The 25879-nt window shown below is 36.4% G+C and overlaps 1 protein-coding gene across 1 annotated transcript; it reads right to left on the bottom strand.

Moving 5' to 3' along the window:
- Positions 1–1257: 1257 nt before the first annotated feature.
- On the bottom strand, positions 1258–25718 carry LOC132545031 (serine-rich adhesin for platelets-like). The gene is made up of 21 exons (XM_060208699.1): positions 25642–25718; positions 25078–25220; positions 24312–24418; positions 23794–23886; positions 22438–22545; positions 20388–20428; positions 19305–19372; positions 18360–18459; positions 17622–17704; positions 16907–17063; positions 9325–9407; positions 8892–9060; positions 8253–8368; positions 7758–8005; positions 6297–7117; positions 5861–5968; positions 3788–3908; positions 3243–3347; positions 2554–2733; positions 1997–2137; positions 1258–1709 (listed from the first exon to the last, which is right to left on the bottom strand). Exons 1-21 carry the CDS (start codon positions 25697–25699, stop codon positions 1526–1528), a joined length of 3234 nt encoding a protein of 1077 aa, XP_060064682.1. The 5' UTR covers positions 25700–25718; the 3' UTR covers positions 1258–1525.
- Positions 25719–25879: the final 161 nt, after the last annotated feature.

Here is a 25879-nt window from a genome sequence, read left to right on the forward strand (position 1 = left end):
ATGAAAAAAAGCAAAGTATTTTTCTTATATAATAAAATTGTCAGTCTGGACTGAATGAGGTCACAACAATCACTGCACCATTCATACCCCATACAGACATGTCTCTGCACCATTCATACCCCATACAGACATGTCTCTGCACCATTCATACCCCATACAGACATGTCTCTGCACCATTCATACCCCATACAGACATGTCTCTGCACCATTCATACCCCATACAGACATGTCTCTGCACCATTCATACCCCATACAAACATGATCCAGTTGATCAACTCCTGTCTTGTTACATTTTTCATAAATAAGTGATATGATGAAATATGTTCAAGGGTGTGGGGAAGGTAGTTGTGATATTACATGAGTGACAGGGTGTGAAATTATTCTGGCCCCGAAAACCATGACCTCCATCCATATATCTCTACCTAACCTCTCCTCTAACTTCAGCGCCCAGCCCCCTCCCCCTACCCCCCTTCAACTTTATCCATACATCTTTATTTATCCACTGATCCCCATCAAGATATCTTTATCTTTCCTTCCCCGACCTCATACTCATATCTGCCTACCCTCCAGGCCTCTACCAATATATATTCCTACCCCCCCCCCCCCACCTACCAGCTCCACCTATATATCTCTACCTATCCTTCTGAATCACATCTATAAATCTCTACCTACCCCTGACCAGCCCCTATATATCTCTGCTTACCCCCCATTTTCCTTACATCTCTATTTCCCCTTTCCCAGTCCATAGCACTAAAACTGTAGACAGGATCTGGATACTGCCTTCAGCACCACTGGTATTAGAATCTGAAAGTTGATTGTGATGGTCTAAGTATCACTCACATCCTGTTGGGCATTGTCCATAACGGTCTGTCCATGTTGGTTCTTATCAATTAGAACCAGTGTCAGTGTCCGTGTTGGTCGTTAACAACTAGAATCAGTATCTGTGTCCGTGTTGGTCGTTAACAATTAGAATCAGTATCTGTGTCCGTGTTGGTCGTTATCAATTAGAATCAGTATCTGTGTCCGTGTTGGTCGTTAACAATTAGAATCAGTATCTGTGTCCGTGTTGGTCGTTAACAATTAGAATCAGTATCTGTGTCCGTGTTGGTCGTTATCAATTAGAATCAGTATCTGTGTCCGTGTTGGTCGTTATCAATTAGAATCAGTATCTGTGTCCGTGTTGGTCGTTAACAATTAGAATCAGTATCTGTGTCCGTGTTGGTCGTTAACAACTAGAATCAGTATCTGTGTCCGTGTTGGTCGTTAACAATTAGAATCAGTATTTGTGTCCGTGTTGGTCGTTATCAATTAGAATCAGTATCTGTGTCTGTGTTGGTCCTTATCAATTAGAATCAGTATCTGTGTCCGTGTTGGTCGTTATCAATTAGAATCAGTATCTGTGTCTGTGTTGGTCCTTATCAATTAGAATCAGTATCTGTGTCCGTGTTGGTCGTTAACAATTAGAATCAGTATCTGTGCCACCATTTTTAACACTGACTACATCCTAGCTGATCAGTGTTGTGTGCTATATATTGATGGACCACCATGGCCGGACAAGCATGAGATAGCCGATGATGAAGAGGATGAGTAAGAGGACCATTGCGAGGGCAAACTGTTTGGAACCATCATAGGCACTAGACAGGGGGTATATAAGCTCTTCCCAGCATGTGTCTTTACTGCAGATTGAAGCATCATAGAACTCCTGCCACCTAAACACAAAACAGAATTTGTGATGAAATGTTTTTCAATAATATATGAATACATTGTGGTCCCATTCAATGACATTGAAAATGTATTTGTTGCATGTATCAAGTTAAAGAAGAGGGTGCTCCAATGGTAGATCTTGTCTATTACAGAAATAAGTATCAATTAATTTGTATTCCAAGGTAATTGATGAATTTGTCTGAAAATAACTCAATTTCCCTGGTCCACTGTGCAACACCTGCTTAGTAAATCATCATTAGTAAACAAATACAAGATAACAACATAAGGGTACCTGTCAATTCTGGGTGGAGTCTGGGCTGACACCTTGACAAAGTTGACTGTGCTATGGATGGGGAAAGCCTGCACTCCTATGCCCTGACAAGCTGGATCTCCACTTGTACCACAGGTCAGGTTCAGTGTGATGTTAGTGTAACTGTAACATGTACAATAATCCAATTATATAATGGAACCAATGAATTAACAATTACTTTATCGGTAAACCAGAAAAAGTCTAAAAGACATGAATATTCCCTCTAAAGTGTAAGCCAGAATATGCCCAGGTCAAATAGCTGATGTTTTGATGCTATGAGGTGAAAGATTATGAAGAATCAACATTGATTCCAAACATAATACAACTGGACAGGACACGATTAACAGGATGAATAAACATTATTAACACTATATGCCCCTGTCTTAACTGATGGAGGAACATATGATCTAGATAGGCTGGGTGTTATATTTTCCTGTCCCTGCATACATAACTGAAGTCTTACCTGACAAAGAATTATATGATCTAGATGGGCTGGTTACTGGGTTTCCCTATCGCTGCATACATAACTAAAGTCTTACCTGATAAAGGCGCCTATGACCTCATAGATAGGCTGGTAGTCAGATTTTCCAGTCTCTGCGTACATTATTTCCAAGTTAATTCCTGTCACTACATCAGTACACATTCCACTTGATTCTCTTGCAATCACGTCTGCATCCGTCAAGTTGACCGGGCGCTCACACACATAGGAAAGATTACCCCTGAAAGGTCATCAACCATTCAGCCTAATGAACATTTGATTATCATCATCTGCTACCAAATTCCAGAGAAACGTTTATAAGTGTTACTCATTTACTCTTGTTATCAAATTAAGATGATTTTGAAATTTCAGGCCGAAATGATTTTCAGCACACTACTGATTTAGACATTGTTGTAGTGGATCTTGATTCTACCAGTATTTCTATGACATCTTAGAGTGATAAACACATATTTTTTCTGAAAATCAATTGCCCATGTAGAGTCTATCTTACAACACTATGTTGTTTTACCTAGTATATGAGATAATCTCCACACATCACTGGCATTCACCATGGAGGAATGTAGAGTCATCAAACACCATAATACTGTCATGTCCGTATTTCCAAATATTGAAACTGGTGAACTGACTTAACCAACATTCATGTTTTTACTTTCCATTTATTGATTGCAAAGGAAATGACAACTAGGAATCTTTGACAGTCATATTCTAAATAAACAATCATGTGTTTACCTTTGAACTGTAACCCAGTGGCTACTGTCATATGGATTATTATTACCAAATCGTCCAATTCTGTCCGCAGCCATCAGGTTGTTCAAGCGATTGATTAGTAATTTCCTGGTAAGAAAAGAGATTGAAGCCTTTATAAACATTTTGAGAACACATCAATGTTAAGATAATATCATTGTTCTGGCATGCTTTCTGCAAAAGTGGAATCAAATGTCCCATGTCACCTTGAATAATGAAGAATATAGTTGAACATTATACTAACTCAATACCCAAACAAAGTGCACGCATATATTTTTGTTATTGAAACATGTCTGATCTTAAGAATTTGAATGGAGGACAAAGTCTTAAGCATTTTACTCCATTGTATTTATATAATAAATATATTAACTGCAGACCTCATAAATTAAAAAAAAAAACACCTTTTGATCACATGACCTCATAAGAAAGACAGAAAACAATAGACTGAGTTGCAAAGAGACATAACCCCTCCACACCCCCACACCCCACACCCCATGTTCTCATTAACACTTCAAGAACTTTTTTTTTACCTCAAATCTTCACAATCTCCATATAAGTCAGCAGCTGTGAGGTAAATATCACAACTTGTAAAGGAGTCCTCCCCAAACATTATAGGTCTTCTTCCAGCATTATAACACAGTCCATTAACATCTGAAACAACAGTAAATACATTATTGTGTCTACCCTCATTGTAACAGTAAATACATTATTGTGTCTACCCTCATTGTAACAGTAAATACATTATTGTGTCTACCCTCATTGTAACACTAAATACATTATTGTGTCTACCCTCATTGTAACAGTTAATACATTATTGTGTCTACCCTCACAGTAGCACAGTCCTTTAACATCTGAAACAACAGTAAATACATTATTGTGTCTACCCTCATTGTAACAGTAAATACATTATTGTGTCTACCCTCATTGTAACAGTTAATACATTATTGTGTCTACCCTCATTGTAACAGTAAATACATTATTGTGTCTACCCTCATTGTAACAGTTAATACATTATTGTGTCTACCCTCACAGTAGCACAGTCCATTAACATCTGAAACAACAGTAAATACATTATTGTGTCTACCCTCATTGTAACAGTAAATACATTATTGTGTCTACCCTCATTGTAACAGTTAATACATTATTGTGTCTACCCTCATTGTAACAGTAAATACATTATTGTGTCTACCCTCATTGTAACAGTTAATACATTATTGTGTCTACCCTCATTGTAACAGTAAATACATTATTGTGTCTACCCTCATTGTAACAGTAAATACATTATTGTTTCTACCCTCATTGTAACAGTAAATACATTATTGTCTACCCTCATTGTAACAGTAAATACATTATTGTGTCTACCCTCATTGTAACAGTAAATACATTATTGTGTCTACCCTCATTGTAACAGTAAATACATTATTGTGTCTACCCTTTCATTGTAACAGTAAATACATTATTGTGTCTACCCTCATTGTAACAGTAAATACATTATTGTGTCTACCCTCATTGTAACAGTAAATACTTTAGTGTCTACCCTCATTGTAACAGTAAATACATTATTGTGTCTACCCTCATTGTAACAGTAAAAACATTATTGTGTCTACCCTCATTGTAACAGTTAATACATTATTGTGTCTACCCTCATTGTAACAGTTAATACATTATTGTGTCTACCCTCACAGTAGCACAGTCCATTAAAATCTGAAACAACAGTAAATACATTATTATGTCTACCCTCATTGTAACAGTTAATACATTATTGTGTCTACCCTCATTGTAACAGTTAATACATTATTGTGTCTACCCTCATTGTAACAGTAAATACATTATTGTGTCTACCCTCATTGTAACAGTAAATACATTATTGTGTCTACCCTCATTGTAACAGTAAATACATTATTGTGTCTACCCTCATTGTAACAGTAAATACATTATTGTGTCTACCCTCATTGTAACAGTAAATACATTATTGTGTCTACCCTCATTGTAACAGTTAATACATTATTGTGTCTACCCTCATTGTAACAGTAAATACATTATTGTGTCTACCCTCATTGTAACAGTTAATACATTATTGTGTCTACCCTCATTGTAACAGTAAATACATTATTGTGTCTACCCTCATTGTAACAGTTAATACATTATTGTGTCTACCCTCATTGTAACAGTTAATACATTATTGTGTCTACCCTCATTGTAACAGTAAATACATTATTGTGTCTACCCTCATTGTAACAGTTAATACATTATTGTGTCTACCCTCATTGTAACAGTAAATACATTATTGTGTCTACCCTCATTGTAACAGTAAATACATTATTGTGTCTACCCTCATTGTAACAGTTAATACATTATTGTGTCTACCCTCACAGTAGCACAGTCCATTAACATATTAAACAACACTAAATACATGATTGTTTCTACCCTCATTGAAACACATTACATTTACATCTTAAAAATAGCGCTGACATTTTGGCTATTATCAATTTCCTCCTCATTACAATAAAGTCTAAAGACATTTAACCAGTATAGACCATAACCAGTAGAAAATGTTGAAAATATCTTAACCAAATCCATCCCAGTCTGTTGTGTGTACTTACCAGTGCTCCACAAGGCATGTTGCCTGCTTGTATTCTGATTAACATAGAATGCCCCATCATTCAAGGTCATTGCTGATCCTGTGAAGAGTGGCTTCCCTTTGTCATAACCTGTTTGTGACAGATATAAATTATACAGATTAATAATATTTACAGAATGAAAACTTCCTCAGTTTTGTGACAACTTCAATAAACAGGTTATCAACATTTTCCACATATTCAACAGCATGTATTATTACATTTTCACTTGAGATTTCCACATGATATGAAAAATCTGAATCTGTCATGAAAGTTATATCTATTCAACCAGAAAAAATTACATACTCTCTACTTATGTTAGTAACATAATTTCTGTATGGAAAGGTTTCCCATCATTTGAATTGACATATTTAGAAACATTATTCCAAAATAGATAAGGCTACATAAGTGCTAGACTTACCAGGCCAGCCTGATCGTTCAAAGCTTGTTCCGAGGCCTAAATAATCATCCTGACTGATGTTACCACTGAAGCTGTGTATAAACTCTGTAGAGAATTTTTGGGTGATCACAGAGCCTACAGGTACATTTCCCATGATCACTGTGGCATTCAGTTGCAGTATCTGTGACCCAGACCAAAGGAACTTGTAACGCACCTCCAGTACAGTGTTACTACACAAAGAATTAGCATTATCGAATGATGGAACAGGTGGACGTTGGTATCCATTATCAAAACTACAGCGTGGAGGGAGGGTGGTCTCGTCAGAGGTACTGGTAGCAATAGTGTTAAAGTCAGTAGTTATATCATTTCCACATTCATCCTGATCAGCCAGACTAGGCATTGTGTAGTTAAATGTTGTTGTGTTTGTAGGTCGTGTGGGTGATGTTACAGTGTTATCCTTGATATATCCTGTGAAGTCAGTAGTACAATGATAATTTACAGATGTCACAGCTATGGTTGTACTTTCCAATCCATTGTTACCACGAACCACAAAAGGTTTGGGACAGGAAGGGCTCCTTGTACTACTTGACTCCACATAAAATAAGGCATTAAAAGACCCATCTACTGAACACGAGGCCTCATTCAGGTCAATCAAGCAGTCTGTGTTATCATCCACTAGGTATTGGACTGGGGATGCCAGGGTACACTGGCCAGACAACACACGGTGGGGTAGCACCAGCGGTACAGTATACTCCTGACTTGTTCCGTCCTGGCTAACAGTCACTGTTGTCCCTGATTTATAAGCTGTTGACAAAGTAGCTGATGTTCTCGACTCTTCCTCCCTGAATGAAAAACAAGAAGCACAGGTTTAACATTGACTGTGATTTATAAACAGGTAGTGCTGAGTGGTTGGGTTGTGCAGTGATAACACACTCGTGTTTCCCTTAGGAATCCGGGTTTGATTCCCGGCACAGACATGAGAAGGTAATAGGTCACCAGCCAGACCACGTATGTTTTCCCTGGGTACTCTGGTTTCCTCCAACAAGACCCCTTGCATCCGGGCAAACAACAGTGATTACTTTAAGTTTAGAGCATGTTTTGCAATGTAAAATAAATAGAGCTTACATATTATATAGTGTTCCAGATTAAATACTAACATCTTTATTAAGAGATCTTAAACATATAGCATAGAACTACAATGTACTTTCCCAGGGAAATCAATTTCTTTGGAAATGTATCAATGGTTTCTTTTATACAATATTAATGTTACTGATCCTACAGATAATTCTAATAGAGTCTGAATCCTATCAGTTGTGTTCCACTACAGAAGTCTGGAGTCAGAAGATCACTATACACACAGAAGCAGGACAGTTGTCACACAAGGGTATTCCATCAAATATGTGTACCATTTAGTAGTGAGATTCACAAGTGAAAAGGAGAGGGGGCAAGGGAAAGTAACACTCTTAGTACTTTTAAACTTACTTGTATGAGTAAAATTCTTCTCCAGAAATTTTCTCCTGAAAACTCTGTGAAGAGCGAACACTTAGTGAGTTTGCGTAGAAGTAGCCAAGCAGGGCATTGTACTCCCGATACACACACATGAGGGGAAACCAGTCATCCTTAAGTGGATGTGTGGAGTCACAGTCATACTCCGGTACAGGGGCTGTCTCTCCCCCTGCCAGTCCAGGAACACAGAAGGAAAACGAGCTCTTCATGGCATCAGTGCAATTCTGAAACAGAAACAGGTTCATTCCCAGATGAATGAACACAGATGTTCCATCTTCTACCCCAATGCAAAACTTTTTTCTGGGGGTTTTTCTATTTAATTTCATCTTTTATCAAAGGTTGAATGGTTATCAGTATTGGCTGTGAAGAGGACAGTATTATCAAATTAACAACTGAGATCATGGAGATCACATGGTCCTATTTAGTTAAGTGTGAGTAAAGCGATTAATTCCACAGAAGTTAAATTCTCACCGTATCACAGCAACAGTTAATGTCACAGAGGTCAAAGGTCAAATCACAAGGGCATGGAGCCACATCTACATAGGCTGGATTCTGGTACTTCCTGCCAGCATTAACAGCAGATTGTGCTGGAAAAAAAAACAAACCTATATGTATCTGTTGATATTACAATAGATTTTCACATTAATATATTGAACAGAGGACAGAACAGGTACAGAAAAAGCTGTCTATGTATACTTTGAGGAAATAGAATTTGATTTTTGTGACAATAAAAATCATTGGACAACTGCTGGTCTTGACAAAATGATTAATCTACAAAAAAGTGATAGGCACATCAGGTGTGAGATTGACCTGTATCTATGCTATAAACTTAATAGTAGCCTTGCTCTAGTCCACTATTACATTAGGTGAGACGTCAACCTCGACATACACTACAAATTTACCAGTAGCCTTACTCCAGTCTAGTGTCACATTGGGTGAGAGATTGGCCTATACAAAACACTACAAACTTGCTAGCAGCCTTACTCCAGTCCAATATCACATTAGGCGTGACATTAACCTCCACATACACTACAAATATACCAGTAGCCTTGCTCCAGTCTAGTGTCACATTAGGTGAGAGACTGACCTCCACAAATACCACAAACTTACCAGTAGCCTTGCTCCAGTCTAGTGTCACATTGGGTGTGAGATTGACCTCCACAAACACAGCATCACTGAGGATAGGAGTGCCACTTGTACTACAGCAGGTAACCACAACATACTCTGTGACGGCAGATGTCACTCCAGTACGACGTGTCACATTAACCAGATTGGTTTTCTATAAATAATATTCACCTTCACTATAAAATCAGCAGTAAAGCAAGAGAAAATTGTTACATTATTCCATATTCAATGAAACTGAATCATCTGTAAAAGTTGAGCTGGTCTACCTAGGTGAGCTGTCCATTTACTTCTGCAGTAGGTAAATGTACCGTATCTAATGTATGCATGTTTGAAAAAGAGAACTGAATTACTTGTTTTAAGTTGATATTCACTAAAACAAAGCAGCCATTGATTAAAGCACACAAAATGACAAATTTACCGTAATGAGGGCACCCCAGGCTGGACCAGAGACGTCAGTGGAGGCAGTAGTAGTAGAAGGAGAAGCTGTAAAATGTAACAGACCTCAGGGTTACTTATGGCAACACATCGACCTAGTCGTAACTTACAGACATAAAGACTTACTGGTTACTCATGGCAACACATAGACCTAGTGGTAACTTAGTGACAGAAAGACTTACTGGTTATTCATGGCAACACATAGACCTACTGGTTACTTACAGTGACATAAAGACTTACTGGTAACGCATGGCAACATATAGACCTACTGGTTACTTACAGTGACATAAAGACTTACTGGTTACTCATGGTCAACCACTAGTACTCGTTGTTGCCATGAGTAACCATGGCAACAACGAGTACTAGTGGTTGACCATGGTAACAGACAGACCTACTGGTTATTTACAGTGACATAAAGACTTACTGGTTACTGATGGCAACAACGAGAACTAGTGGTTACCCATGGCAACAGATAGACCTACTGGTTACTTACAGTGACATAAAGATTTACTGGTTACTCGTGGCAACACCCAGAACTAGTGGTTAACCATGGCAACAGATATACCTACTTGTTACTGACAGTGACATAAAGTCTTATTGGTTACTCTTAGCAACATTCTGACCTACTGGTTACTCAAAGCATTATGTAGACCTACCGGTTACTCATGGCAACATATTTACTTACCGGTTACTCATGGCAACATATTGACTAACTACTGGTTGATGGCCCTAATGACCTTTTATTTGTTGACGGGCCATTAAGAATGTCACAATAATGATATTGAATTACTGGTTACTCATGGCAACATATAGACCTACTGGAGATTTTCTTTATCTTATCTAAATATAGATATTTAATACATTTGATGTTTGTGCCTAATTCAAATGATCTCTGAAAAGCAAAATGATTTTTGTGCAAAAAAATAAAATGTTAAAAAAGTTGAGATGTCATTTCAACACTACTTCTCTGCAAGAAGGAAAAGAAGCCTGGCGCTGATCCAACTACCAGTTCTCATCAAAGTCATTTGTTATACTATATACACTTATCGCACTACAAGTTCTCATCAAAGTCATTTGTTATACTATATACACTTATCTCACTACAAGTTCTCATCAAAGTCATTTGTTATACTACATACACTTATCTCACTACAAGTTCTCACCAAAGTCATTTGTTAAACTATATACACTTATCTCACTACAAGTTCTCATCAAAGTCATTTGTTATACTATATACACTTATCTCACTACAAGTTCTCATCAAAGTCATTTGTTATACTATATACACTTATCTCACTACAAGTTCTCATCAAAGTCATTTGTTATACTATATACACTTATCTCACTACAAGTTCTCACCAAAGTCATTTGTTATACTATATACACTTATCTCACTACAAGTTCTCATCAAAGTCATTTGTTATACTATATACACTTATCTCACTACAAGTTCTCATCAAAGTCATTTGTTATACTACATACACTTATCTCACTACAAGTTCTCACCAAAGTCATTTGTTATACTATATACACTTATCTCACTACAAGTTCTCATCAAAGTCATTTGTTATACTATATACACTTATCTCACTACAAGTTCTCATCAAAGTCATTTGTTATACTACATACACTTATCTCACTACAAGTTCTCACCAAAGTCATTTGTTATACTATATACACTTATCTCACTACAAGTTCTCATCAAAGTCATTTGTTATACTATATACACTTATCTCACTACAAGTTCTCATCAAAGTCATTTGTTATACTACATACACTTATCTCACTACAAGTTCTCACCAAAGTCATTTGTTATACTATATACACTTATCTCACTACAAGTTCTCATCAAAGTCATTTGTTATACTATATACACTTATCTCACTACAAGTTCTCATCAAAGTCATTTGTTATACTATATACACTTATCTCACTACAAGTTCTCATCAAAGTCATTTGTTATACTATATACACTTATCTCACTACAAGTTCTCATCAAAGTCATTTGTTATACTATATACACTTATCTCACTACAAGTTCTCATCAAAGTCATTTGTTATACTATATACACTTATCTCACTACAAGTTCTCATCAAAGCATCAACTTGTTAGAGCACTACATGTATGTATCACCAAGGTTAAACTGTATATACATATACATATATATATATATATATATGTATATGTATAATAAGGTGGAGCTGGACCAGAGCTATCATCAGTGACCAAATAGCACTACTAGTTTCACTTTTTGACTACATTTCAGTTATTTAGGCCTAACAGTATGGTACTGGCTTTCTTTTAATAGCGCTGCTCACGGTTTCTTCCATGTCCTGAATCAGTAACAGGAGAACTAGTCTCAGGTCAGCAGAAGTGAAGGTCAAATATTTAACAGTTGTCTGTATTCCCAGTTGATCATCTTCATCTCAAATTTTATTTCTAGTAGTGTTTATATGAAAATGACATTCTTAAACATGGAATTGAAATACTGTTCAAAAATTGGTATTGCACATTCTAGGAAATTCACTTGTGTATCTTGATTTACTATGTTAGTTTATTATACCTTAACCATAAATACCTCACCCACTAGATGTCACTTCCTTTACCAAGCACTATTTGTTAATACTAAACAATAAGCAGGATACGTCACGTAGATGTAAAGTGAAGCCTGAAATTTTGAATTTTGTATCAAATCTTAAGACCCTTTACCCTCCTGATTATTTTATAAACAGAATACAATATAATTACTATTTCAGAGCACTGTATATACCGTAAATATTCGCGTATAGTGCGCAGGTACTTTTTGGAGATCAGATTTTAAAAAAAAAATCTACAGAAAAATTAATTGACGGGTCACTGCGACGAAACATTTGATGTGGTCTGATCCATTGATAATTAGGAAACCACAATGAGCGTGACCCTAACACATGTAATTACCTTAAGTAAACAAATTTACCCAGGTGACCTAACAAGCATGAAAGGCTTGGCTGATTGTATAATTAACGGTTAATGACAGTTAACACGTTGAGTATGAGGAGACTGATGACACCCGGCTTGGGCTGAACGCGTACTATTGGTCAGAAAACGATGTTGTTTTAACTGTCTGAACATTTTCAATCCTACCTTGTCCCCATAAAAGCAGGTGGTTTGTTCAGTATAGGCATGATCTTTCATGGTATCTGTACCCATCGCGGTATCCGAAGGTATTTAATGATAGATTGTTTACACCGACTTCGACATGGGGAAACAGCGAACGCCATTTGCATGGGCTGTCCGATTTATGAACAGAACGACAATCGCCTAAAAACTTCCGGATTCATTGAATTCCACAGATACAGCATCAAAATGAGGCAGAAATTCAGACACTACTATAGCCCCGACCAATAGTAAGACCGACGGGAAACGAAAAAAAATTAGATTCACCGTAATGCTAGCGTGAATGGCAGATGATTAAAACATTTTTTTATTTCATTTTTTTGTTGTTTTTATCTCCAAACTATCATATAAGACTGACGACTTTTACATATAACTATGTGAAGGGAGGTAATCCAATATGGCGGATGCAGAACTCGGGAATGATAACCCCAGGAATGGCATGTACCTGCGTATAGTGTGCACCCCCTTTTTGACACGACAGTTTCAGCTTAAAAAAGTGCGCACTATACGCGAATATTTACGGTATACTGTAAAGGCAAATTTCATACTGATATCTATGTCCATAACAATTGTAAGAGGGATCCTGGCACTCACTATTGTTTGATCTTTGTTAGTTCTTCCGCTTCTTTCCCCAGCTTTTACTTTTAGTTATGAGGAATTTGATAATTTCTCTTAAGAAATTGAGATAATAATTTTTAATATCAAAATCCAAGAAGGCTGCCCATCAGCCATTTTCTTTTCCTGATGAGAGTCAAAGTAAAAAGGGCACAAATACTTCGTATGAAATTTGAGAAGGATCCATCCCTACTCCTCAAGAAATAGTGTTAACAAGCTTTCATCATCAAATAAAATAAAATGGCCACCTGTCAGCCATTGTTTTTCTGATCAGTCCCAAGGGGAAACTATATGTGAAATTTAAGAAAGATTCACTCAGTACTTCTCAAGGAACATTGATAACAATCTTTCATTTTCAAGATCCAAGATGACAACTTGTCAACTGTTCATTAGATGCAATACATTAAATGTTTACGGATGGATGACAGACCAGTTATAGGGTAATTCAAATAGCCCATCACCTGAATGTGGTGGGCTGATGATTATATCAAACTGGAAGTTGTTGTTTCAATAACATACATATTATATATATACTCGGCGTCAATGAAAATGCAACACCTTTAAATTACTGTCAAAATTTACCAGTTATAGTTTTGAATACAATATTTAATAAAATACCTAAAAGTTGATTATGTCCATAACAAAATTCACTCAATGCAATCAGCACTACATCATGGGAATACTTTGATTTCCGGTGACTAATGTCCATACCCCCAAAATCAAAATTACCACGTTCAATATCTAATGTGCCCACCATTTGCAGGGACACAAGTGCGGCATCTTCGAGGCATTGACCGAATAAGGCGTTGAATTTTGATTTGAGAAATGTTCCTCCACTCTTCCTGAAGAGCGATTTCAAGCTGCCGACGCGTCTGGGGCTGTTGTGGTCGCTCTCTCACAGCCCTACCCAATTGGTCCCAAAGATGCTCGATCGGACTAAGATCCAGGGAAAACGCGGGCCACGGAAGGGTTGTGATGTTCTGATGTTGAAGGTAGTCTGTTGTGATACGAGCGGTATGTGGTCGTGCATTGTCCTGTTGTAATAACGCTACGTTTGGGTGTCCAGCAAAGAACGGAACAACAGCAGGAGTTAAGACCTCGTTGATGTAGCGCTGTGCTGTTAGATTGCTGTCAATAATTAATAGAGGGGTACGGTATGCAAAAGAGATAACTCCCCACACCATCACACTGCCCCGCCCCACCTATCCGTTTCCGTTACACTGCAGTCCAAAAACCTTTCACCTCGACGTCGCCACACTCAAATTCTACCGTCATTTCCTCTGAGGCGGAATCTCGATTCGTCTGTGAACAGGACGCCAGCCCACCAACGTTGGGTCCATCCTCGGCGCTGTCTTGTCCAATTTAGACGATTTTGACGGCGAATTTGAGTCAATTCGTTTCCTCTAACTGGACGGCGCGACGCCAATCTGGCTGTGCGAAGGCGACGGCGCACAGTGCTAGCTGACAAACGTCTGCCATGACTTCCTATCGTCTGTGTAGCCGTTCTTGTCGCAGTTGACTAAGTCGAATGTAACGGTCCTGGTTTGCGTCGTCACCCTCTGTTGCCCCAGACGAGGCCGATCTCTCACAGATCCGGTTTGTCGCACTCGTTCTGCCAGTCGATTGATTGTGGAAGCAGAACAACCCATTCTCCTGGCAACTTCCCTCTGAGAAAGCCCTCCTGCCAGCATACCCCGAGCTTCGTGTCTTTCATTGTCTGTCAGTCGAGGCATTTGTAGCAAATAATGATGACAATTTAAAAAATTGATGACGGAAAAATGTCTGCCTGTAACTACATGGTTCACTAGTAGTGACTGAGCAAGGATATAACGCACTTTAGAGCGCCGACGTGCAAACTCATGCTTTTACGACAATGCCCTGTGGTACGACAAGGAGTTGATATTACTCGACCATTATTTCGTTAGTTTTGTTGTGCATTGTGTTGTGGTTAAATACAGCAGAATAAGAATCTAATCCTTGTTGTGAAGAATATATTATGTCCAAAATTTTAGTGTTGCGTTTTCATTGGTGCCGAGTATATATTAACATTCAAAGTTAACAGTTGAAAGTTTCAGTATGAGTATTAAACTGCTGTTTTCTGTGTACAATATATTCATATGAATCTTTCACAAGTGCGGGTGAGTAAAGTGTGCAGATATTCTACCCTACATAGGTGGAAAACTCACCAAAGTCACACAATTCCAAAGAAGCAAAGGCAGATGAAAAAATGAGGGATGAAAAATCAATCAAACATACACACAAGATAATAAGTACATTTAGTAACAAACTTAAAGTTTTATCTGTGGCAAGTTTAAAAAGTTAATATTCTTCATTGAAGCATCAAATTATCTTGGCCCCGGTGAAAAACCAAGCAAAACAGAAGTGCAGTCTATAAGAAAAAAATGTTCATAAAGGCATACTTTATCTTCATGAGAGTTTGAGCAAAACTGGCTTAGCTTTTTATTGTCTTATATATTCAAAATTATGTTTACAATATTTCCATGTTCCAGCTTCACTTCCTAGTCAACAGAATTTACTTAATCTATGACTCCATATCAATTTCTTACAGAAAACAAAAAAAACCAAAAAACAATGTTCAACCATTTATTTTTGTTTTGGTGATGTTGTAATTTCATTTTGATCTATGAATTTGAACTTTGTTCAACTGATATTCTGTATCTTTAAGATATTTGCTACTTTTCAAATAACCACCTTTTTATAATTAAGGAAAGAAATTTGCTATTATCAATTTTTAAAACTATAATTGTCATGATAAATGTATATTGGAATATAATTAGGAGATGACATGCTTGTTTTTATACAAGATCGTTAAGTTTAGTTTTAACATGAGATGCAGGCAAGTGATAAAATGACAAAATTCATGGATCTAGTCTCCAGCATATGCATTAAAACAAGCATACTATCCTTATTCTAAATCATTTGAGTCTAAAAGTAACTACCACAATACCAATAAAATTTAATGAAAACTAAGATTTGCACAATTGTTTTCAAAATGGTACCTCTCATATTCTTAGCCAATCAAAACAATCCTTTCAACAATCGATGACACAGAAACTCTGGCCACTTTCCAGTCAAGTTATCAAGTTAATTTGGTTCAGGATGAGGGAGCATATGAGTAGGCTTATAATGTTTTCCTGCATCAATTATCTGTCTAACTTGTTGTTTATATTGATTTTTAGTGTACAAGGAGAAGCTGGTGACAAAGACAAAGTTGTGGTAATGTTTTTTTTCAAATCGACACTGAGATTTCTGTATCATTCTGTATACAATTATCCAGTAAGGGTAGGAGAAAATGCTATGTGACATTTTATTTCGTTGTGATCTTTTCACTGAAGTTGATCCCTGGATTGTGAATATCATCTTCTGTAAGGGTCATCATGTTTACAGACATCACTGACAAACTCACTTGAAGCATAGAAAAATGTATTGGAATATATCATAAAGATTATCAACATCCTACTCTCCACTGAATATTTCAATGACAAATTCTTGCATGTCGTTATAATAAATTTCTCCAATGTCAATTATTGCCTCTACAGGACAGATGGTCAGCATCTTTGGGCCAACATCAGAATACATGAGTATATCAGGGATTAGATTATGAAAATTATCCAATGAAAAATTGTGTTGCATAACAATTTTTTTAAAAATTGTGATTTAACTACACATTTACATGTAATTAAACACATAAGTAGAATTTAGAAGCAACAGAATAAGGTTAGATCAACACCAAACAAATCTAATCAAAGTATCGTACTAAACCCCTTCTTACTTGTTGTAGTAGTAGTTGTAGTAGCTATGGGACAATTGCCTGCCAGATTGGTTTGGTTGATGGCCTCAGCCACCTGTTGAGTGTTATTGAAGACAGAGGCCTGACAGCTTAGTAGGGGTACCCCTGAATCAGGAGCAGACTCCACCACCACCAGCATCTATAAACCAGATAAAATATTTTAACATTTTACACATGAAACATCTGGTTTTATAGTGTAGTGAAAACATTTCTACTGTGATATTTACCAATCTGAGAGATTGTCCAAACAGTCCAAGTGTTTTCTTCTTAGAGTAGGACTGTCTTAAATCTAGTGTTGCTTTGTAAGTGTAAAATTTTAATAATCCCGAGTACATTTTTGTTTAATATTGCCTGATATTGTAATAATCCAGTGTTATATTCCACAAAATATCAAAAATATGTTCACAGAGGCTCCTATCTTATACCAGACAACAGAATAAACATTTTAATCTTGTTTTCTTGAGAATAAAGAGTTACATCTCATTTCTAGCTAATTATTCTGTATATAATAAATGCTTTTGAGAAATATTTTCCCTGCTTTTCATTTAAGCTATGAAAAATTTGAAAACATCAACAACAAATTTACAATGTACAGATTGTTTTTAGGGTGTCATAAAGTGGAAAAAAACCCAGCTTTTCAGGTTAAGTCTGAATGGTTCAATCATGGAGCTTTACTCTAAACATCAGTGTGACTTACATTGAAGGACGGTGATGTGGACTCCATGTATCGAGGATATATTCTCAGTTGTGGGCTATTCATTGTAAACTGAACAAAATCCCCTGAATGAGAAAAGCAATGACAATAACACTACACAGCTTAATTAGTACAGAAGTTTAATAAAGAAATCGTGGAATTAATTACCATCTAATATAGACTTACTTTAGGAAGGCAGACTTTCATTCTACCATCTCTTAGTGTGTGTAAATATATATATATATATATATATATATATATATATTGAAAATGTGGTGAATTCTCCATGCCCAGTAAATATAGAAAAAAAAAGTTAAAACATTGTAAAACACATGATGTAAAACATAAGCTCTTTCATTTCTTCTTCAGATGTTTTACATATTTACATAGATAGGGATTGTGATGTCATATTGACACTGGAGATAACATAGCTCTGGTAATTTTAGGTAAGACTATTCAGTTTAGGACAAAATACTTTTTGTGTTTTCCAGTGTTTTAACTTTTTGCTGTATATATATATATATATATATATATTGATATAGTAGTCTCCTGTTTCCTCATTAAGCATTTTATCAGAATCAACATTTCATAGTTTCTACGTTAATGGAGATGTAAAGAACGCCTCATTTACCTGTAGAGGTGATATGTTTCCAGATTCACAGAGATGTAAAGAATGCCTCACTTACCTGTAGAGGTGACATGTTTCCAGATTCACAGAGATGTAAACAACACCTGACTTACCTGCAGAGGTACTATGTAAGTACTGTCTCGTTCCTCCCTGCGATTGGCCGGAACATCTGACCGTTACAGGTGTGCCAGCATTATTCAGACTGTAAGTCACCTGTAAACGATATATATACATCTTACACAGCTTAAAAGTACAGCTACAGTATATAACAATATCATGGAAAATGCTGACCATTTCTGGGGTTGCAGCAGTGACAAGCTTTCCAGGACAGGCATCATCCCCAAGGCTCTGCCTACCATGCTTAAATTCTACAGTACAACTTTTCTCTGTAGCATATGAAGGAGCATCATTCCCTAGTGTTGCTACCATATCAGTATGGGTATCCTTAGGTGCTAGATCTTTCTTATAGAAATATTGATTCACTGCTCTTTCAGGAATTTTGTCCATTTTGCAAAAAGTCACTTGCCCTGTTTACTTAAGAGTGCTACTTTTTCGACATAAATTGATCAAATGACACCAGAGCTGAAAAAGGACATCCCTGCTTAACTTCCTCTAGGCTCACAGCTTATCAACCATCCCTCAAAGCTTAATAGTACACCTATATGAGTATAGTGTTCTCAATTATATATAAACATGGCTTAAAAGTACAGCTACATGAGTAAAGAGTTCTAAATTATATAAACACAGGTTAAAAGTCTATATGAACAAAGTCACCTAAGTTATTTATAGAGTACTTAGTATTTCTTTATCATGAGTATCAATACACAAGGCAGATGGTGGTTCTCCAAAAAGCTGAGATCATGAATGGCCTGGTGCTATTATGGTTGTGTCCTTGGGCAGAATACTTTACCCCAATTTCTCTGGATAGCATGTAACTGGCCTCCTTCATTTTATTTTGTGTTTAAACAAGGAGACTCTGCTTCAAAATAAGCTGGCTTTTCATAGGGTGATAAACAGAGTAAATAAAATCATCAATATGATTAGTGTGATGAGCTTACCGTGGTCCTGTTTTCATTGGCACTGGACGTGACAGTTGAAATGTTCAGCTGTGTTGTTCCACTCCCAGCTGAAATTCCAGTATTAATGCTGTTTTATGTTTTAATTCATACACTGTTAAAAAAAAGACTTTTTTTCACAGCTGAATAAACTGCTCCCTACATATTCAATGCTTCTAATTTACATATACCAGTACATTAACACTTTATATAATTGACAATCAAAGTCTTAGTTCATAAGCAGAAGTTGCTTAAAGATTTCACCAAATTTGAACCTTGTGACCTTAAATAAGTGTCAAGGTCATTTCTGCCTTTGTAAAGTTTACTGGGCTTCATCTCTTGTTATAATTGGAGAATTTGTTGGAAGGTTTTATAAATTGGACTTCTGTGACCTTTAGTAAAGGTCAAGGTTATTTCATTTAACAAATCTGTATGGATTCATTCAAAGAACTTTTCACTCAAATATTATGCTTCGAGACATTTTAGTTTATTGTTAGGAGTTGTTTGAAGCTTTAGCAAATTTGACACCTGTGACCTTGAATATGGGTCAAAACTATTTCACTTCCAAGATTTGCCAGGCTTTGTCTGATAAAACTTTCAAGTCAAATAACATGACTCTAGGCCTTCTGGTTCATCAAAAGAAGTTGTGTGAAGGGTTATTGTTACAAATTTGACACACATGTGATCTTAATAATGAGTCATGGTCATTTCTTTTGCAGTTTTTATCAGCTTCATGCAAAGAACCTTCCAGCCAAATACATGTACCATAATTGTTGACCTTTTGGTCAATGAGAAGAAGTCATCTAATGGAAACAGCTGATGCTGCATAGACAAATGGGAAGATGATATACCATGGTATAAGCTCACTTGGCCCAAAGTAATCTAAACAATAAACATATCAGCAGACCAATTCTAAAACTTATTAAAGTAATATGTTGTAAAGGTGGATAACTTTGACACAATTTCATTAGTTCACAGGTTTATTCTCATATAAAAACTATCAATGTTAAGGATTCCAGCAAGAAAGTCATGTTTTTCAACTACCTGACCATGGCTATAAGATTGTAAGTAAAGACATTTACTTACCTACTATACAGATGATGTCTACAGGACCCAAGGTGGCTTCACTAATAAAACAGATGTCAGATTTTATTCTAAAATCAATGTTAGAATCTTTTTTTTTATAAGTGAAAGAAAGAACATTTCTTTTCTCGTCATGTGCAGGTCTAAGGGATATTTATATTATCTGAAATACCACTGTCAATAGCATTGATATCACTTTATTTTCCTAACATCAATATTACCTCTATCTTGGATGTATCATCAAATCCAAATCAAACAGTAACAAAGATTAATAGTATGTGGGTGAATGAGTTAGTGTGTGGGTGAATGAGAATGAGTTAGTATGTGGGTGAATGAGTTTGTGTGTGGGTGAATGAGTTTGTGTGTGGTGTGAGTTTGTGTGTGGGTGAATGAGTTTGTGTGTGGGTGAATGAGAATGAGTTAGTGTGTGGGTGAATGAGTTTGTGTGTGGGTGAATGAGAATGAGGTGAATGGGTGAATGAGTTAGTGTGTGGGTGAATGAGTTAGTGTGTGGGTGAATGAGTTAGTGTGTGGGTGAATGAGAATGAGTTAGTATGTGGGTGAATGAGTTAGTGTGTGGGTGAATGAGTTTGTGTGTGGGTGAATGAGAATGAGTTAGTATGTGGGTGAATGAGAATGAGTTAGTGTGTGGGTGAATGAGTTAGTGTGTGGGTGAATGAGTTAGTGTGTGGGTGAATGAGTTAGTGTGTGGGTGAATGAGAATGAGTTAGTATGTGGGTGAATGAGTTAGTGTGTGGGTGAATGAGAATGAGTTAGTGTGTGGGTGAATGAGTTAGTGTGTGGGTGAATGAGTTAGTGTGTGGGTGAATGAGTTAGTGTGTGGGTGAATGAGAATGAGTTAGTGTGTGGGTGAATGAGTTAGTATGTGGGTGAATGAGTTAGTGTGTGGGTGAATGAGAATGAGTTAGTATGTGGGTGAATGAGTTAGTGTGTGGGTGAATGAGTTTGTGTGTGGGTGAATGAGTTAGTGTGTGGGTGAATGAGAATGAGTTAGTGTGTGGGTGAGTTAGTGTGTGGGTGAATGAGAATGAGTTAGTGTGTGGGTGAATGAGTTAGTGTGTGGGTGAATGAGAATGAGTTAGTATGTGGGTGAATGAGAATGAGTTAGTATGTGGGTGAATGAGTTAGTGTGTGGGTGAATGAGTTAGTGTGTGGGTGAATGAGAATGAGTTAGTATGTGGGTGAATGAGAATGAGTTAGTGTGTGGGGTGAATGAGTTTGTGAGTGGGTTGTGTGTGGGTGAATGAGTTAGTGTGTGGGTGAATGAGAATGAGTTAGTATGTGGGTGAATGAGTTAGTGTGTGGGTGAATGAGTTAGTGTGTGGGTGAATGAGTGAATAGTGTGTGGGTGAATGAGTGTGTGGGTGAATTAGTGTGTGGGTGAATGTTAGAATGAGTTAGTGTGTGGGTGTGGGTGAATGAGTTAGTGTGTGTGATTGAGTTTGAGTTAGTGTGTGGGTGAATGAGTTAGTGTGTGGGTGAATGAGTTAGTGTGTGGGTGAATGAGAATGAGTTAGTATGTGGGTGAATGAGTTAGTGTGTGGGTGAATGAGTTTGTGTGTGGGTGAATGAGTTAGTGTGTGGGTGAATGAGAATGAGTTAGTGTGTGGGTGAATGAGAATGAGTTAGTATGTGGGTGAATGAGAATGAGTTAGTGTGTGGGTGAATGAGAATGAGTTAGTATGTGGGTGAATGAGTTAGTGTGTGGGTGAATGAGTTAGTGTGTGGGTGAATGAGAATGAGTTAGTATGGGGGTGAATGAGTTAGTGTGTGGGTGAATGAGTTTGTGTATAAGCTGTCCCTATAGACTTTGGGTCCATAGAAATTAAAAAGGATTCCAATAATTTTTCATGAATTCTATTTCAGATATATAGAAGGATCCCATTTAATCTGAAAAGGTCCCCATTAATGAAATACCTATATAAAAATCCTACAGGGACTTCCTGAACCAGGCATCTGAAATATACTTAATTACTGTAATGAAATCTGCAATGTTTCTTTCTTTTAATAAATGCATTATACTGTAGCTTACCTAAATCCTACCAGAAAGCTCTGCTTTGTTGTTCGTGGCAAGTTCTGTACCACCACCCCACCATCTGTACAAATACTGACTTTTGGGGCAGTAACAATGGTAAACGGGCTGAAATACAAACAGAAACATGAAAGCACTTAAATGAAGCCTTCACCCTAACAGAACAGAGTCTGTGTCACTGACAGTACAGTTTTATTTGGAGAAGTTATAATGATAAGACAAGGATAATGTAATATACATGACATATAATAGAAATAATAAGTAAATTGTCAAGCTTGGACAAGACAACACTAAATTACACAAGCCTTGCAATCTTCAAGGTGAAATATATCTTACTTCTCTTATTTTTCTAATCCTCAAAGGAAAGAAAAATAACCTGGTCACTTACATAATATATCTGGGTGTTAACAGAATATACTACAGCACTGGTGTATGGAGAACACTGAATGAAAATCTGGGTTATATTATGAAAAACTTGGAGTGTATGGAAGCTAGGAACACATAACATGTAAAAAAATCATTCATTGTCAAAATCTACGATGGACACCTGTTTGTTTATGTCATCACAGTATCAAAATCAAACAGGCACAATTAGGGAAAGGGGAAAATACATATGAAATTTGAAAAAGACTCATAAAATGGTTCTGATGAAGAAACCCATAACAAACTTTCACTGTCAAAATCCAAAGAAACTGCCTGTTGGCTACATTATTTTTCTAATCTATTTCAAAATCAAATACAAAGGTAGTACACATCTAGGGACCAAGGGGAACCTGTATAAAAAATTTGAAGATGATCAATCCAATACTTCTGCGGAAACAGTGATAGCAAATTATAACAACTGTATTGTCAAAATCCAAGATGGCTGTCTGTCGACCATTGTTTTTCTAATGAGTCCCAAGCATAATTAGGGACAAAGTGGAACTTACATATGAAATTTTAAAATTATCCGTCCAATACTTTTCCAGAAATAGTTATAATAAAATATTACTGTCAAAATCCAAGATTGTCATTTTGTTTTTCTAATCAAAAAATGGGACAGTACACAACTAGAGACCAAGGGGAACCTACATATCAAAAATAAAAATAATGCATCAAGTATTTCGCAGGAAATTACAATAACAAGGATTATTTAAGGACAGACAGATGGACAGCTGATGATCGACCATGGTTGAAGGGTGATTTGAATAGCCACTATCTGATGATGATAGGCTGATAAAGCCTTCAAATCAATACCCCTTTAAGACAGGAAAATTTAAACTGGTTTAGGTTATGTTACAAAAGCATCTTCACAAGCAAGTTTTAAAACATATATATATCGACTACATGTTAAACTTAACCAGTAACATAACTTACACTGGGGAGCTGATGGATCCAGTCTTTGTAAACAAGCCATTGTTAGAAACGCCAAAGCATCGCACATCTAAGGTGCGTCCAGGATTATTTATACTGAAATGTAGGTTTAAAAAGATGCACAAAATCATAATTTGAACAGACACTTACAAATTTGTACTTGGTAAATACTAGCTGCAATATACTGCTCAGCCAGAAAGAACTTTTCATTGCTTAACCAGTTGAGCATAAGAATGATACACCATAGGTCCTAGATTTTAATCTTAGTGCAGGCAAATTACCGCTGATAAAAATATCAAATTACAAAAACTGAGCTTATAGGTTCTTTTCATTCATGCAAATACAATTTTTTATTTGTCTTTAATACCTATACATTTTACAAACTGAAAGCTAAGTTTTTAATCCTATGTGAGGACAATGAATTGCTCTTTTGGGCTGACCCAAGGATTCTGTTTTTCTTGTGAAAAAAATTCATCAAAACTTTCAATCACCATCTAAAAGTTGTTGATAAAAAATCTTACTTAAAATTGACAGTGCTGTTGGTATTAGTGTTGCCTACAGTAACATCAACAAAACTGGCTCTACTGTAACCTTCAACAGGGTAGCTCAGCTCACAGGACACCACCACCTATACACCAATGTACAAAATATATCACACATTTTAAAGGTAAAACTACCAAATAAATACTTCTTAGACCTGATCAAAAGCATTGTTTGTGTACGAGGTAAGAAGTTATCTATAATACATTATGTAGTATATTACTTTGAAGGAAAAAAGTGTAACTATTGGAAAACTGTTGGATGCTGTTCTGTTTACTAAATAAAACAAATAAGAGATTGTTATAGGACTTTCACATAATATATTCTGCAGGAGATCATCTGGAACAAAAAATTAAGTGCAAACTCATTATCACAATATTTTAAAATTCACTATTTTTATCTAATTTTGCTAGGAGACTCAACTGGCCAGAAAATGTGTGCCCTAGACATAGTATCAGCCTTTATGATTGAAACAGAGACTATCAGAGACTATGGACTCTGTACTTTTCAACATTTTACATTGGAGGCAAAGTTTTATGTGTGTGTAGACCTTATTAAGCAATTAAATTTGTAAACTGTAATTCCATTGAAATGAATATAAAGCGCAAGTATTACAATTCTTTATGAAAATAAAGGAGTTTGAACTTTAATGTCAACATCAAATGGAAGCAGTACACCGAAGTACGCTAATTATGTTCATGCAAAAATGTACATAAACAATTCTGATAATCAATTACCACAACTTACATTAGGATTAAGACTTTCTACGGCAGCAACATCTGTGGCATTCATTACTTGTAAATACACTGGAACTGTTAGTGTAGCATCATTGCTGGAAAATCGGAGGACAGGCACCACAGAACTGCCAGCATACCCAATATACACTCTCCCTGTTCGACACAAAATTAAACTCAGATTATGTATTTTTATTATTTCTCTCTCTTTACCAACACCCAAGTTAATGAAAACCTTATGATATATACTGTCATGTTATGTCTCATCAGTGTCAACCAATAATAAACAATGCATATTAATTTTGTGACAACAGCAGAAATGGAACAAGTTCAGACACGATATCCGATAGAATGAGAATAATGCCACTACCAATTGATAACTGAAATTCAAGTCGGAGTGAGTTGAAATAGAAGACACGTTACTATAATAACGCTGGTAAGAGCGGTTTATGTTAATCATCATTTTGAACACAATAATGAGTATGGTCAATTACGAATCTCGTGTTGTAGGTCTTCGTGTGAAGACTACAGTAGTGAATAACTTTTCCAATGTTTATAAAGAACAATCAATCTTTACCTTGTCCTTGGACTGTGGAAAGTCCTAAAAATAGTACAAATATACAAAGCAGCAACATCGCAAATCAAATATTCCTTCAAGACAGCATATTCACAACATATTACAACCAGATCACTCGTGATTCTGTCAAATTTTCCGCCATTGCGATGCTATTCTATCTCCTAGCTATATTTAATACAAGAGATTCAATTGGTTCATAGACAGTCTCTTAGCCAATAGGGTACACTGACATTTCTCC

This window comes from Ylistrum balloti, unplaced genomic scaffold, assembly GCF_031769215.1.
Source record: "Ylistrum balloti isolate Yb309-2 unplaced genomic scaffold, AGI_CSIRO_Ybal_v1 Utg369820, whole genome shotgun sequence".
In the NCBI taxonomy this organism is placed as follows: Eukaryota; Metazoa; Mollusca; class Bivalvia; order Pectinida; family Pectinidae; genus Ylistrum; species Ylistrum balloti.